The sequence below is a fragment of the Camellia sinensis genome, chromosome 5 (assembly GCF_055761805.1).
Source record: "Camellia sinensis isolate YWXY chromosome 5, ASM5576180v1, whole genome shotgun sequence".
Classification (NCBI taxonomy): Eukaryota; Viridiplantae; Streptophyta; class Magnoliopsida; order Ericales; family Theaceae; genus Camellia; species Camellia sinensis.
Genome location: NC_138965.1, coordinates 22,306,499 through 22,324,002, shown reverse-complemented (window position 1 = coordinate 22,324,002; position 17,504 = coordinate 22,306,499). Strand labels below are relative to the sequence as shown.

General features: G+C 35.6%; 1 protein-coding gene across 10 annotated transcripts; it reads right to left on the bottom strand.

Moving 5' to 3' along the window:
* Positions 1–805: 805 nt before the first annotated feature.
* Positions 806–16,830, bottom strand: LOC114293549 (mediator-associated protein 2). 10 transcript variants are annotated; one of them, XM_082868382.1, is made up of 7 exons: positions 16,461–16,830; positions 9,314–9,449; positions 6,857–6,984; positions 5,650–5,785; positions 3,437–3,515; positions 3,179–3,262; positions 806–1,498 (listed from the first exon to the last, which is right to left on the bottom strand). In XM_082868382.1, the coding sequence occupies exons 3-7, from the start codon at positions 6,949–6,951 to the stop codon at positions 1,092–1,094; spliced, it is 801 nt and encodes a 266-aa protein (XP_082724508.1). In that variant the 5' UTR covers positions 6,952–6,984; positions 9,314–9,449; positions 16,461–16,830; the 3' UTR covers positions 806–1,091. The 10 variants fall into 10 exon arrangements, with proteins under 10 accessions (XP_082724508.1, XP_082724507.1, XP_082724509.1 ...); XM_082868381.1 differs by having other exon boundaries at positions 9,314–9,473; positions 16,461–16,757; XM_082868383.1 differs by having other exon boundaries at positions 9,314–9,524; positions 16,461–16,751.
* Positions 16,831–17,504: the final 674 nt, after the last annotated feature.

Here is a 17,504-nt window from a genome sequence, read left to right as displayed (position 1 = left end):
CTTCAATTTCATCTCTTAATTTAATTAGTCTCTTTGAAATACTTGTTTTTTTAATAATAAAATTTAGAACCAACTTCTTATCAAATTTGTTTTCTTTGTTCTTATCTTATTAAAAGATCAAGACGAATAACACTTTCATACATGAACTTAATGAATATAATACAAAGATGGTAGGGAAATACTACATATTTGTCGATCGCTCTCTATTATTAATTGATTTGCTAGATTATATTATATCCCATATCATTTAATTCAATATCCATAACTTTAGTTGCATTCGACCATTTTTTCGTCGAGTAGCCTATATATTTTTTTTATTAGTATATGATGATTAAAGCTATCATTTGTGATACTTTTACTTCCAATAATCTTTATAATTAACCATTTTTTTATGCATATCCAATTTTATTATGAAATTTTACGGATTAATTATTACTAACATATACTAGGATGGCCTAACATCATGGTTTGCCTCCGTTAAAATATAATTCAAGGTTAAAGATAATTTATTTATCACACAATTGAAGATCTGGACAACTTGGACTTCAATTATAATCCTTCAAGCATTCTCATTTCCACTAAACTCAACAAAGCCCTAATGCAAGCTCCCATTATTGATTGGATTCTAAATATGTGTTCTCTATGAATGGATACACAATATAACTACTCTCTCGTGCTTTTACCAAAGCAGTCGCAATTGCCATAGCCTATTCCATGTTTCGCAATTGCAACTACTTTGGTTTTCAATTAATCCTCAATTTAGCAAATAATTCGATAGACACAAGTAATAAATGGAAGATGCAAATAACAAACAATTGCGAAGGCCTGTACACATTAATAGGTTTGCAACTTCACAGCAGCTCAACACAAAAGCACCAAAAACATGGACTGACAACTAAATATTTCATGATTTCAGCTTTCCAAACATTTTACAGTCAACTACACGAGTAACATAACAAAAGCTAATCGAATGCAAAATTTCAGAATCCTGAATGGACCAAGTACTATTTCAATGCTGATAGACCAAGACTTTCAATCACCCTCAAAATGCTTGGATTTCACAACGTGCAAGAAGAGGTAAACAACATACCTTACTCCACGAGTTTCTTTTTCTTCTTTGATTTCCTGTCATTAGATTGCTCTAAGGACCCAGAAGAAGTAACCACACTATGACCACGTCCTGAGTCTTGAGTAAACTGGTCAATGGACCTAGTTGGCTCCTCAATATGTTCTCTCTTTGGAGGCTTCGATGGCTCCCCTACCTCAGACAAAGAACTTGTATATTTGCTACTAAGCATTGAGGCAGCATTGCTGCCAGATGATTTTGAGCTTCTTGGCCTGGTACTTTGAGTATGAGTTGCAAAACGATGGGATGAATTGGTCAAGGAAGTTCCAGAAGATCTCTGATACATCTGCTTCTGATGACTGGTATTCTGTTTCTCAAGTTCACTAGGCTCCGGGTAATGAACAAGGGAAACGCGCCGTGAAATCTTCCCAACTGTCAATGAGATAAGTCAGTCAGCATCATCAAAATGCACTAAAATATTGTTCAAAGCATAGAACTTGATAAAGCAATAGTGAGAAAAAAACCCAAACTGCTAGTCTAATTTCCATCATCCTAAAATTTTAACTCAATTTATCAAAATGCTCATTTATGAAGTGGCAGTTTTTTGTCACCCAAAACAACCATATTATTTTAACTCAATTTATCAAAATACCCATTTATGAAGTGGCAGTGTCTAAAACTCAAGATAGAATAACTTGTCTACGTGCCTCTCTATAAAGCATGGATACTTCAAAATGGGAGACGTATACTGATACGCTTTGGACACTCACAAATACATATCGGATACTTATTAAAAGTATCGGATACATCTTAATTATTTTTTCATTAATTTTGGAATATCGGATACTCCAATTCATGTATTACTTCTAATACTTTTGTTTAGTTTTTTGATAAGAACATAGTCAGAATTAAAGTAATAGAATTCGTCAAATTGATGTATTTTTATTGTTTCATGTATACCCCTATAATTTCATAGAAAACTTGAATACAACATTTTTACTAGTGCCAAAGAGAAGAAAAGAACAAGGAAAAGTTGTGGATTTCTGCTATTGTAGTATAAATATGTTTCATATTGAAATAAAATATTTGCAAGACCTATTGAAAATTTAAAAAAATAAATAAGCTACTTACTTAAATTAATACATAATTCTTAAATGTTAGTATTTTGAATTATAAAATTACAATGTGGTTTCTAAACTTTCTTGAACTTAGGTGTAATTCACTATTAATATACATATATTTTACAAACAAATTCTAGCCGTACCCATATCTTATCTTTTAAGATTTAATCGCATCGCCGTACCCGTACCTGTACCCGTATCCATATCTGTATCTGTATCTGTATCTGTGCTTCCTAGGTGCCTTTGCTTAGGCTAGGCTCATGACCACAATAACACTAGCCCTAGTAATGACTTAATGCCGAGTTGACTAGCCATTTAGAGATCCTTCTATTTGAGTTGGAGGTGACATCGAACCCACTAGACCAGCCACATGGCGGTGGCTATATAGATACCCACAATTTTCAAGACAATTTCCTCCACCACGAGGATACGTTTTATTTTACTTGATTTAAGTCATCTCTTTTATTATTCATTAAAAAGTTTATCACAAACTATTTTATTATGCCGCGATGGCTGATTTGATGAATGTTACTAAAGGATTGGAAAGCTCAAGGTGTGTCTCATTAGAACCCATAAAACTTATCAATGCATAAAGATTAAAATACATCGGAGCACAGGCATTAGAGATATTGCATGTCACAGTTTCAAAATTGGAGAAAAAATTCTTTTAGCGAGGGAGAATGACATAACTTAGTTTTAGGCACTTCTATGATTTTTTACACTTCTATTTTAGTTAAGTTGTCCTTGCTGCTTTATTCAAGACTATTGTGAAGCCAAAATGTAGTCAATATAGGATTAATCCATTGACACCATAAGTAGAACTATGCATTTGCAACCACAAAAGGGGCATTATCATGCATAAAGAACAAAACAATTCCTCATCCTTGTTATTAAGACTAACACTAAGATAAAATATTTAATTTCAAATAGAAGAACAGGAAAATAAAAAGAGAAAGAAAGAAACTCAGCAAATGCAAGTGCAAGTGCATACCAATTTTTGACTCTGATGCAGATGATAAGAAAACTGTAGCATTTGGAACTTCTGCATTATAACTGACCACGTCATATGATTTTCCTGCCATCATGAATGACATTTTCCATGATATAAAGTATGCTAAAGCTCATATATAATATATTGAACTAGCTATGCCCATATTCAAATCACGCCACTATCGGAGATTGAAAACAAAAGAAAGCAGCCAAAAAGACACAAGATTGTATGATATGTCATTAACAAATTTATACTTGCCAGATGAACCCTCAAAACTTCCCAACAATCCATCATGATGAAGCTTCAGTGACAATTCTTGCCCATCAAAATCAACAGCCTGCAACACCCAAGAACAAACTAATAAACTCAATTCCAGACCAATTTGAAATTCACAAACAACAATGGAAATGCAACATATCAAGTTCACGTTATTTCTTGTGTACTGTTGGCCACTATGGAGGTAAATTCCAGATAGTAAATTTGATTGAACTATGTTGAATTAATAGACAAGCTGATTTTGAGTTAATAAATTGGTGATTCTTCAAATAGAGATATTTTACTTTTCTAAATGGTACTTGCTATTCTTCCTTAGATGAAATCTGGGTGTAACCCTTTAGAGGTAAAACCATAGATTTGTCTATAACTAGTAAATTACATTGACACTTTCTGAAATTTGCTGCCATTACACTAAATTACACTGACACTTTCAACCGCATTACAGTTTTCCCCTTCATTAGTCAACTAACAAAAAAAGCTGATGCCAGCAATTTATTTTTTTGAAAAAATCAATTTTGACCCTAAATCTTCTTTCTCCCTCTCTTCATTGTTCTCCCTCTTTTCCTCCATCTGTCCCTCCATCACAATGCGCTCCCACAAGTGGCTCCTAACACATCCACCTTCCAACCCTAACAACCATAGTTGTCAAATTGGGATTTGAATCGTGAATTGAAATGGTATTGTACCAAATCACAAATTGAATCGAATCGTGAAACATAAATATTCGGTCACCTTTTTAAATTATATGAAAAAATATATCTACACACTTAGATATTAAATATATCTAATAAATATGAAATATTTAGACTTAAATTAATAAAAATGTTGTTTTAAATGATGATCATGTGATCTAGGTAAGAAGTTAACATGGGTTCCCATATTTACCACTTCACCGCTTCACATTTTCCCTTTTAAATACTATTTCTTATCAACCATTCTTAATAAAGAAAGCAAACAAAGACAAGCTTTCAATTTCCACGTAACAATAACTCAACAACAATATTTTTTAACTTTTTACAAGATTAAAAAACCAAAATCTTCAAAAAAATTTCTAAAATCTCACTTGATACCTTCAAAAAATTCATTTTGTAAATGCAAATACTTAGATAAAATTGAACATGTAAGTCTAGAATATTGTAGAGAGAGTTCATTTTTTTGGGCTACGGTTTGAGTATTTGAGAGTAAATAGGGACGGAGAAAGTCAAAAGATGGCATATAGTAATCCTAAAGACCTTAAAAAGGTTGAGTGAACCCTTCTCCAACAATAAAAAAGCAAAAAAGAAAGCCAAACATCGATTTTGGCAATTCAAGATTCATCATTTGGTTCACCGATTCACCTACGATTCATAGTTGTTCGCGATTCACATAACCTGTACGTATCGATTACCCACTAAATCGAATTGAATCGTACGATTCTAATAATAGAGCTAACAACCACCATCACCCCCTCCCCATTGCCACCATCACCCTCCCCTCACACCTCTACCACCACTTTGCTCTCCCACTCCCACCATTGCCATCACCCACCCCCAACCGCCACCTTGCTCTCCTCCTCCGTACCACTCCCAACTGCAACCATCATGCCACACCCACAACTGACACCTCCCACCCCCACCAACAACATCATCTACCTCCAGTCTCGACCATAAGGGTCTCACTCGACTTGACCTCTAGTGGATCTTCCCAAACATGTTTTTCCCTTAGTGGAATTAGCAAATATGTTGTTTTTCCCTTGGCAAAATTAAAATTTTCCAATTTTAGGTGATGATGACAATGAGGGACTGCAATGCAACTAAGCGATTTAGATACATCTTTTTACTTTGATTTGGGAATTGATCTATTGGGAAGAATGATAGCAACCGTAGGAGATGGTATTAAAGGCCATCACACATTTTTTCATTATATCAGTTAAGAGACAAACATTGATAAGAGAGGTGAGTGTAATTTTTGAAATGTCATTTGAAGATTTTGTATTAAAAGCAAACCCTAAGGGGGATCTCGGTGTAATTACCCTAAAAGCAAATAGGACCACATTGCAATGGCAGTTGATATGTTGTCTCTAATATATGACCTTTTTTGTGAGAGAGAGTTTTTCCACCATTTTTGCCACTATAGATGTCAACATTGTGTTGTTTCACAGTAAGACAATATTTGTATAAGAAGAGATGGACCAAAAGGAACTAAAGAAACATTACTTGATTAATTGGCCATTGAATGAGCCAAAGTTCAGTTGAATCTGTTAAACTAAGATCAATGACTGAATCCTTCACATCCTCCTGAAATTCTGGTGGAGGCCTATCAATGACTTCATCAGCAGTGTCCATTCCTTCACTATACATAGCCAACCAATAAAGTACACATAATTGTAATAATGTCCTTGTATTTTACAACCTAAAATCAAAGAAATAGGAAGGTTGATGTTGGTTTAAACTTCTCTGTGAATATATATATATATATATATATTGGAGGTTGTTCTTCTAAAATTGAACCTAACTCGGGGCTTTTTCATCAAGTAAACCCAGCAGAAGCTTTTGGCCCCTCAAAGTGGAATGTTTCCCCTTTATACATCTTCTGATTTATTTTTTCACAAAAGGTTTAAATCAATCCCATTGATTCATCTGAATGCAGTTCATCGCAGCAGAGAAAGTTCATTTAATTGGACCATTTAGGAGAATAATAATACTCTGGCTCTATTGGATAAAACCCATAAACAGAGAAACCATAACGTAAATGAATGATAAATATATAAATATTTTAGGGTTCTATTTTTTGAATTGAAACTTACTGTATGAGTCTACTGTTGCATAGGGTGAAATCTTGATGTGGGTTCATTATGCTTGTGATGATCTTTATGATCATTTTTTGTTTTCCTTGGTTACCTCCAGTTAAAAGTTTGAAGCAGTGTTTTAAAAAGCCCTAGGCGCATCGAGGCGCCAAGGTCACCTGGAGCCTGAGCGCCGAGGCGCGAGGCGAGGGGCGAGCCTCTAGGAATGGCAACGGGGCGGGGCGGGGCCGGGGATCACCCTCCCCGTCCCCGATCCCCGATGGCAGAACTTCCCCCGGTCCCCGTCCCCATCCCCGACGGGGAACCCACTACCGCCCCCACCCCCGCCCCCTAACGGGGATCGGGTTTCCCCGACCCCGAAAACTCCCCGAGCTTCAACACCAGAACAACAAATCAGATCTAAATTTAAATTTACAGATTTAAATTTTAAAAAAAAAAATTACAGATCTAAATTTACAGAGAGAACAACGAGAGAGAGATCTAAATTTACAAAAAAAATTACAAATCTAAATAATAATCACAGATTTAAATGAACAACGAGACCCAGAACAACGAGACCCAGATCTAAATAATAATAATCACAGATCTATATATATATATATGAATAAGAATCATACTCTGTTTGTTTCTTCCTCAGAATCCGAAACTGCTCAGGCGAAACAGATGCCCTCCACTCTTCGTCTGATTTCTGCACAGATCCAGAAGCAGCCATGGCTACAACTCCGCCTCTGAATCTTCTCTCGCTCTGACGAAACAAAAAGCCAAACCCAGGTTGAGAAATTGGGGTATTGATGAATATGGGCTTTGATGAAAACTGCCTGAGTTGGGTGTTGCAGAGCCTAGTGGGAGTATTTGACTTTGGTAGTAATCGGGAAAAGAGTGATCAAATATGTTTATTTAAATATTAGAGTTGAACAGAGATTTGGGGGAAAAGAGTGATCAAATATGTTTATTTAAATATTAGAGTTGAACACAGATTTGGTATATTAGAGTTGAACACAGATTTGGTTTATTTAAATATACGGTTTGGTTTTGTTTTTTTTTTATTATATATATATAATATAAGGGGTATAAAGGTAATTTCATTTCGGGGAAATTCGGGGACGGGGCCGGGGATCGGGCCGGGGCGGGGCTTAAACACTGATCACCGTCCCCAGCCCGAAACAGATCGGGGATTGATTTTCAGATACCGTCTTCTCCCCGTCGGGAGTATTTTTCGAGAAAAAACCGTTTAAATCGGGGTCGAGATCGGGGATCCCCGTCGGGCCGGTTTCAAATTGCCATCCCTACGCGCCTCACCAAAGCGAGGCGCAAGTTATAAAAGTTAAGCAAAATATTAATATAACACAATTTTCAACATAGAAAGTATTTAATATGTATATTATTAATTTTTTTTAATAAGAAGAAGAGAAGAAGAAAAAAAATAATTAATTTTTTTAATATATATATTATTTTATTTATTTATTATATTTTTTACATAATGTGTTTTAATTAATTTTTTTAATTTTATTTTACATACATGTGTTTATTTTTTTTATTACTATAAATAAGTATATATTATATATTATATAATAGATATTATAGGTATTATATAATATTATATATATATATATATGAATCAATTATATATTATATATAAGTATATTATATATTATATAATAGGTATCACTTTTTGCTCTCTTTTGACCACATTTGGTCATTTTATATTGAAAAATTTTGAATCCCTATAGGCATGCCCACAAAAAAAGCACTTTTTTTTTTTTTCAAAAAAAAAAAAAAAAAAAGGTAAAGCCCATGAAGCCCGCGCCTCGAAAAAAAGCCCTCGCCTCAGTGCCTAAGCTGCGCCTCGCCTCGACCTGTTCGAGGCGCAAAGCTGCGCCTCATTGCGCCTCGAGCTTAGGCGCGCACCTAAGCGCGCTTTTTAAAACACTGGTTTGAAGGCATGAATTTTTTACGCATCTTCGTTATATATCTATTTTTCTTTTACATGGTTAAAGTAATTATATATATATTTAATGGTAGGAGTTTATCTATAAATATTATAGAATTATATCAAATTAAAAATTAATAGTTTAATAACAAATATGTAGAAAAACCACTACCAAGGAAGCACTGGTGCGGGTACAAGTACGGTACGGGTATGAGTGCGGGTACGCCGATACGGCAAAATCCCAAAAAAGTATGATACGGATACGGCTACGGTACGCCAATATTTTTTTTTTTTTATATAATTATGGTTAAAGGATCCAACCTACAAATTAAAATTAAATATCAAAATATATATTTCAGTGACAAGTATGACAAGAACAAGAACACTACAACACCTTTCAATCTGATTCCCATATTGACCTACAAAGTATCTCTCAATTTTAGTTCATGAAGGACAATGAAACAATAACCAATCATATCCACTCACAACATCAAGCATTGCAAGGAAATTAACCAATGTGGAAACAGACAGATAACTTAACTTAACTCAAAACCAATGGTTATGCATCACAAATTAATGCTCTTTTTTTCAGTTACAAAACCCTCATCCCTCCCCCTCAAAATAAACTGCTATGAAAGAGAATTTAAGGTGTCAAGGGATTTAAATTTGTCATCAAGCTTTACAACCAATATCATATTGCATATATATATGACATATATCAAGAAAAAAAAAAAAAAAAAAAGAGGACAAATCTTAGTTCAACAAATCTAGACAGATTTTAGTTCAAAAATCTGGACATATATCACAAAAATAAATAAATAAATAAGGACAGATCTTAGTTCAACAAATCTGGATAGATTTTTGTTCAAAAAATCTGGACATATATCAGGAAAAAAATAAATAAATAAGGACAGATTTTAGTTCAACAAATCTAGACATATATCAGGAAAAAAAAAAAGAGAGTTCAAGAAAAATGAAGAAGAAGAAGAAGAAGATGAAGGATCAAAGAAAGAGAAAACCAAAGAGAAGAGAAGAATCGATCATTTGCAACGAAGAAACAGCACAAAAATCTGGAAAAAAAAAATGAAAGAAAGAGGATAAAGAATCGAAGAAGAAAAGGAGAAAGAATCGAAGATGAACTTACCTCTTCAATCGCACCTTTGAAGGAGAGAATCAATCAGCAGCACCTTCGATTAAACCTTTCAATCGCACCTTCAAAGTGTTCTTCAGACTCTCTTGGAAGTATTTCTGGAAGGAGATGATCGAATAGACATGGAACCCTAGCACCTTCGAAGTTCTTCAGTCTTGGAGTATTTTGGAATGAGATATGTAAGGAGCTAAGATGATGGGAGGTTCTATTTACACACATACATTTCTCTTTTTACACATCCTTCTTAATTCACACACCAAAAAAATAAAAAAATAAAAAAAATAAAATTTACTCATCACACACAATTTTGTTCCAGTTATCTCCCCATACACACACTCCAAATCCACTCCCCTTCTTCCACACCAGCAAGCAACGATCAAACCCTAACCCTAACCCTAGCTAGCAACCACCTTGCCGGCGGTGACGCAGCACCGGCGACGTACCGCGACCTCTCTCTCTCTCTCTCCCCTCTTAGTCGCGAAAAGGAAGGCGACGACGACTCGTAGACGAAAGGCGACGGCGACTCGCAGACGAAAGGGGGTTTCGGATGTCGATGGTCGAACCAATGTGTTTTGTTCGGATGTTGATAGTCGAACCAAATTCATTGGTTCGATGGTTGATTTCCGAAGGGAGGCAATTCTTTCAACACTAGTAGTCCGAATGGTAAGAAAATGAGGCGATTCCACGATGCCCGACAGGGTGGGGAAGAGAGGCGGGAAGGCAATGGATTTGCAGATGAAAGGGAGTTGCAATGGTGGAGAAAGAGGTAACGGCGGTGATGGAGGAAAAGAGAGGCGGCGACCATAGAGGATGATGGTGACTGATGGTTAGGGTTAGGGTTAGGGTTAGGGTTAGGGTTTTGGTAGTTTGAAGAAGAAAGGGGTATTTTGGTAGTTTCATTTTAGGACTAAAATGTAATTAAAAAAAACTCATTAAGTGTGTGTAAAGAGGGTAAATGGTGTGTGCAAATAGAAGCGAATGATAGAGAGAATAAAGAACCCTAAATTTATTTGGTTTCATGTTTTATTTATTACAAAAGAACCTCAGATTTTTATAATTCTTTAAAATAGACACAAAAAATTGCTCCAATACCCTTTAATTTATAAAAAATTTCATTTTTTTATCCCGGAATACCCAAAACCGTACCCATGGCGTACCCATCAATATACTGACCGTATAAAATGTACCCGGTACACGTGCAGCCGTACCGGTACACGTACCTGCACCTGGGAAGTACCCGATACTTGTACGGTGTAACAACCCTCATACTGTTTACTGATTTATGACTGATTGATTACCGATAATCACCGATTACTGTTAAACGAAACGGATAATGACTGATAACTGACTGATAATTGAACTGATTAAAAGTACTGAACTGACTGACTGAAACTGGAAACCGAATTGATTGAGTATATGTTAGTTAAATTGCATTATATCTGTTTGACTGTATGATTATCTGTTCATGTTCATATGTTTAAACTGCTAATTGAAGGCCTTATCGGCGGCCGAATCTGAAACCGATTAGTGTTCTATGACCCTCGTAATTTATGTGATTTTATTGTACAATTATCTGAAAATTGATTAGGTATGATTAAATTAGATTAAAATAAGCTAATTAAAGAGTTAGACTTAATTACCGTTTTGCCCTTGAGTGGGCCACTATCTCATATACACACTTGAGCCTTATACTTGAATCAAAACACATTTGCTCAGCCATTTCTTCTTGATCTAGCCGAATTTAGAGAGAGAGGAAGTGAGAGTCTTGAGTTCATTTCAATATTGCTTAGAATTTGAAGAGAATTGAAGGTTGATTGTTGCTTTGTGGTCCTACACTTGTAATTGAGGCTCTAGGTAAGAGAACTCAACCTTTATTGATGTGTTTGAGCTAGTTCTTGCATGGCTCATGTTAATTTGTAGAGCTAAGTCATGATTTGGTTCATTAATGATGGATTGAAGATCATTTCTTGCATGCATGTTGGTATTGTTGCATTTTGAGGTTGATTACATGGACATTAGTGCATGCATGCTCATATTGTTGTTATAGACCATGTTTCCAACTGGTTTGAAAAGAAATGAGCTCATTTGATCAAGCTTTGGAGCTTTAATTTGGTTTAAAACTCATACATGACATGTTTGAATGTTATTCTTGAAAATGGGTTTGAATGTGGTTTTAATTGACTCACCTTTGGGGCTTGAATTCATAAATTGAGCTTTGAAACTTGTTATACATTGAATTCAATGATGTTTTCCAGAATTTGGGCCCAAGAGGTCGAGTTTGGAGTGGTAGAATGCTTGGTTTGAGCTTGGGAGGCAGATCTGGAAATTCCAGATTTGGCTTCCTCGCTCGAGCGAAGGATTCCCCGCTCGAGCGCGCACCTTTGTCCAGGGCTCCGCTCGAGCGACCATCGCGCGTAAAATCTCAGCATCCAGTACTTTTACTGTTTTGCAGACCGCTCGAGCGAAGGATTCCTCGCTCGAGCGAAGCCTTTGATTTTGGACTTACGCTCGAGCGTAGAAAGTCTCGCTCGAGCGAGGCTCCTATTTTCAGCAAACTTTGCGAAATGTTTTCTAAGTGTATTTTTGCATCCTCATCCCATCCTAGGCATTCTTAGGCCTAGTTTAAGACATTTAGATGAGGATATCGTTGTAGAACACACCAAGGCAAATTAGGGATTAAGTTATAATATTTTCCCAACTGTGTAGCTTAGTGTGTGTTCAACCGGTGAACTGTGTAGGGTTGGCAACTGGGGAGACACGCTCTAGCATACTGTAGCCCAGAACTCTGTGAGTAACAATTGTGTAAAGATATGTTCAACTGATTATCTTTTGAATACTGAACTGAACTGTTTACTGAACTGGTATTATTTACTGAATGAATGTATGTCCTTTATTTCTGAACTGTACTGTGGCATCCTTAGTACCTACGGTTTACTGTTACTGTTACTGTTACAGAGATCTCTGTCGGTTCCCTCGTGGAACCACTACTGTTTACTGACTGATGGCCATCATTACTGTTCGGTCTTTTAAGACCTACTGTTACTGTTATACTAATGGATGTACCACATATGACTGTTTACTGTACTGAATAACTGAACTACTGATTGAATTGAACTGTTTTCATTACTGTAAGGACATTCATTCTAAACCCCTTTACGCTTTATGTTATTCACTGGGCTTTAGCTCACTGCTCATATATATATGTAGGTGTACAGGCACCAGATCGGAGCTAGGAGCGTCAGGGTTAGACTCCAGTTTTGTCAAGCCAGCCTTTGCGCCTCACTGCGAGGTTCCGAGTTGCCATGCTAGGGCTTGGGGGTGTTTTGTTTGTTTTCCCCCTTCTGTACTGTTTTACTGTTCTGTATAGACCAAGTGTTACTGTACTGTTATCAAGGGATTAGGTCCCTGTACTGTGTGACTGTATATTTTGTACAGACGGAATGTTTTCTGTACTGGTATCTAGGGTTGAGTCCCTAGTTTGAATAGATGTAAGTATTGTACATACTGTTCTGTACTGTTTATGTATGAATGCATGGAAAAATCTTTTGCATACAGACTGTCGCAGCTCATTGGACATTGTTTAATTACTGTATTGGCTTCCGCCAGGCCCTGTACTCTGTTTTACTGTATTACTGTTAAGCAGGCCTTCGGTAATCTCGGATTACTGGCCGGTTACGGTGCTAAACCCATAGGGCCGGGTTTGGGTCGTGACATACGGCTACATTTTTTGAGTACCCGTGCTTCATAGACCACTACATATTTTGTGGGTCAATCACACTTGACTGCGTAAAACTCTCACTAAAAAATTGGAGTTATGCTAGGGATACCAAATTTTCTACCAAACCTTTCAAAAGAAGTTTGTTAGTGTCCATAGCATTTTCTAAAAATTTAAAGCTTGTAAGTACGTTAATAAGATTGTTAGTGTCTCTAATATTATTACTATAAATAAAAATAAAATAGTGTTCACTCTCTACATAGATAAAAGTAAGTATAAGAATAAAAACCTACTACATCCATATGGTTAAAACGAAACTTAAAACATAAAACCTTTAACTTACAAGTTATATGCAACTGAATTATGGATAAATATGCAACTCAAAATATGCAACTGCACAGCCAAATATGCTAGAATATGCTAGAGGTGTAGACTACCATAAGTTGATACCCCATCTTATGGGTAAATCATGATAATCAATAAATGATAAATTCGAAAGGCCATAATATACTAAGGCCAAGTTTGGCATCTACTAAATAATACAAAAAGTCAAAAAGTCACTGTCCTATTTAAGTCACTATCCTATTTAAGTCACATCATCTTATTTAAATCATATCACCTCTCTAACACATCACATCAAACCCAACCCATATAAGCCAATAAGTCAAAAAGTACACTTTTTTAGAACATCCCAAACCAACCCTAAATGCATAACTAAATTATAAATTTCAAAAGTACTTGATATTTTTTTTTTAAATGAACAAATCGACAAAATTTACCACAGCACAACCACTAGTACTATTAAATACATGAAGGCTAGGGTTAGGGTTGGTGTTGACATCTCATTCTTTGGATTTTTCTCAAAATACCCCTATATAGTTACATGGGAAGTTATGCCCTAAATTCAGGATTGAACCCCCCCCTTCAAATCTCTCAATTTTTTATTTTTCTAAATTCATTTTAATCTTCAGATTTTGAATTAAACCATGCAGTTTATAATCTTGTTTTTGTGAAATAAAATGATCTGCCATCACTTGTAGCATATATGTATATGAACCCATACATATTTAAATAGGAACACTAAACTAAGTACATATCAAAATCCAAATGGCAAAATCATCCATCAAGTAATCTAAATACCCTTTGCCCTTAAACAAGTTTAAAATCACATATTTTTCAATCACTAATCATCAACAATTCAAAAAGGGAATCATTCAAATCCTAACCCATCAACATAAAATTGTGAATGGTTAAAAAATAGAGAGCAGTATAGAGCTTTTAGTAGGAGGTTTTCTTTCTAACTATGAAGCATAGACGCCCAAGATTTCATGCCGTGGCGGTATCTAACACGGGGACACATACGGGACATGCGGGGTGGCATGTCCCTTTAATTTAATTTTTTTTTTTTGCAGGGGACACGTCGGGGACACACGTGTCCAAATCTGGACACAGAGCAAAAGAGAAGAGTAAAGGAGAAGAGTAAAGGTCAAGAGACAAACCTGGACTTCGATCCAGTCGACTCGTTTGTCGACGACCTCCATGACTTCGACCACCGTAACCCGTTGACCTCCATCTAGTCGACTTCAAACACCGTAAGCCTCTCTGTCTCTCTCGTCTTCCCTCTCACTTGCGTCTCTCGCTCTCTCACTTGCTCTCGCTGATTAATATGTATAATATATATATATATATATATTAATTTATTTAATATTAATAAAAAAGACATCTTATATTTTATATAATATATATAAGATATAATAAATACTTATACATATTAATCCAAAAAAAAAAAGATAAAATAAAATAAAATAATTAATAGAAATGCATTTATTTAAAAATAAAATAACTAACTTGGATTAAAATAAAAATATTTATAAAAATAAAATAAAATTTCCCTGTCCCCAGCCGTGTCCGTGTCCCCATTTTTTTTAAATTACCGTGTCCCTTGTCCGTGTCTGTATGCGTGTCCGTGTCCGTGCTTCATAGCTTTCTAAGAAAGAAGAGTAGAAAAACCTAGGTCTGGTGTTGCAATTAGGGTTACGAAAATGGAGATAGGATAGGATCTCCCGATGTCGTCTTCTTCCAGGTATTTGCTTCTCAAGCTTTCATCTCCATCTTTTTCGATTCTCAGAAACCAAAATCCCTCTCTCCCTCCTTCTCTCTCTCTCGACTTCGCAAAGTTAAGAGTAGGGTTACTTTTTTTTTCTTTTTTCTGTTTTTCATTTTTTATGAAAAATATATGTAACAAAATCGGTTTGGTTTCCCATAGTGTTGAATCTATTAGGGCTATTTTGGAATAGATTTTAGTTAGGGGTGGTTGCGGGTCAGTTGCGGCCACAAAACCTCCAATCCGTCATCCGTCCGCGTTCGCCAGATTGACGGATTAGAGAAAATCAATCCGCATCCATCCGCCAATCCGGCAAATATGGATTGAGCAGATTGGCGGATGGATGTGAATCGATTTGGCAGTTTAAAATTTTACAAAAACAAGTTAAATGATATTCTAACTCTGGTTATCTGCAAAATGCTATGTTGTGATTCATTTTTTTCCTCCAGAACAGAAAAACTCATTTCAACACTGAGAAAATAAAATTGAAAACCTAATCAACAATGCTAATAATTACAGCAGGAAATGTGGCACTATGCGAGAGAGAATCAGTAAGTACTAGTTCGAACTAAGATAGAATCCCAATTCATACTAAAAATAAGTATTGGACTACACTGAAAAAAACAAAAACAAAAAAAGAAATACAAATTGCAAAGAGAAAGAAAGAATTGTTAGTCATATATCTGCAACAAACCCAAAGAACAAAATAATAATTAATGATTTTAATAAACTAAACACTGGATTTTCAAAAGTCACATTTGTCTAAATCTTCACCAACACACTCACAGAATTCACATATAAACATCAAAAGATGTGCATTTCATAAAATCCCCCATTTGGTTGAGAACAAATAAATAAAAATAAATGTAGCTAACTCTAAATCACACAATGGTATGATAATCTCAGGATCAAGAATGTATACAAGTGAATGGAAGATTCAAAATCCCATCTTTTGAGCAGTTTACAAAGCAACCAAACAAAGAACCAAGACCCATTTGAGCAAATGAATACGAGAGAAGAGACTAACCTGAAGCTGTTAACTAGAGAGAGAATCACTACTCCCCATTGGACTTACAAATCTTAAAGCAAGAAATTCAACTCAATATTTAATGAATTAAAAAATAAATAACATAAACTATTGACCAACAACAACAAGGGATGGCTTCAAGAGTACTATCAATTTTATTAACGCAAATTGGGCATCCAGATTGTTAACAGTCAACAATAAAGCTGCTGAACTACTTCATGAGACCCCATATAACACACATAGTAAAATAAATGAAAACACCCAAAATATGAGGAATCAAGACCGTGTTGCTCACCGGAGGTCTCGGGAGCTTCTTCTTTTTCAGCAACAGCGGCCTTACAGAGAATATCTCACCAACTCGATCGCCGATCGCCTTTTGGTCGTCGCTCGTTGTAGATCGTCGCTATCGGGAGCTTCTTCGTGTAGATCGTTGCTCGTGTAGATCGTTCGTCGCTCGCCGTAGATCGTGTAGAACGTCGCTTGTGTAGTCGGTAGATGCCGATGGCTAGGGTTTTGGGGAGAGACAGCGAGAGAGCAGCGTGTCTGTCGAAGAAGAATCAAGGATGGGTAGGTTAGGTTTGAGTCTGAGATCAAAAAAGGGGCTGAGGGGCTGAGGGGCTAAGGCAGTCAAGGCGTTAAGGGGTTGTTTGGATGTACTAAATAAATGTACTTTATAATTTTTTAGAGTAAAAAATATAAGAAAAAAGATGATTGTTTAGAATAAATTTTTAATTTTTTATGAAAAAATATATATTAAAATATTGTATAAAATATAAAAGTTACCATTTTATCCCTAAATATATAATTGCTTACTGACAGTGATGGTACTGTCGTGCATACGGTTGGCAACAAGATGTATAGGACTAAATTGTCTATAGTGCTATTCTGCACATGGGGGCCCATCACGGCTCCTGTTTTAATAATCGGAACCGTTCAATGTGTAGAACTCGTCGAATACTATATTCTTATGAAAAATCACGTTGATCAGATATCGATAGCTATCTGATCGGATTAGTTTTTTGTCAAGCGTTACTTTGTGCATCATCCTTTTTTTATACAAAACTCATTTGATCATATAGTTATTGATATCCAATCAACATGATTTTTAACAACTATATAGTACTCGACGAGTTCTACACATTGAACGGTTCAGATTATCAAAACAAGACCCATGATGGCCCCCACGGGCCAAATAGTGATAACTTTTTGACTTGTACTTTTTTTTGTAAATTTATTTTTTTTATATTTTTTTGTGAATAGTGATAACTTTTTGTTTTTTTTAATAACTTTTTGTCTTTTTTCACAGATGCCAAACGAGCCCTAAAAATAAAAAAAAATA

Coding starts and splice junctions, on each gene's coding strand:
- LOC114293549 (XM_082868382.1), bottom strand. CDS start 6,951: ATGGCTGCTTCTGGATCTGTGCAGAAATCAGACGAAGAGTGGAGGGCA. Junction 5,786..6,856: donor CTGAGGAAGAAACAAACAGA/GTATGATTCTTA, acceptor GGCTATGTATAG/TGAAGGAATGGACACTGCTG. Junction 3,263..3,436: donor AAGTTTTGAGGGTTCATCTG/GCAAGTATAAAT, acceptor TCATGATGGCAG/GAAAATCATATGACGTGGTC.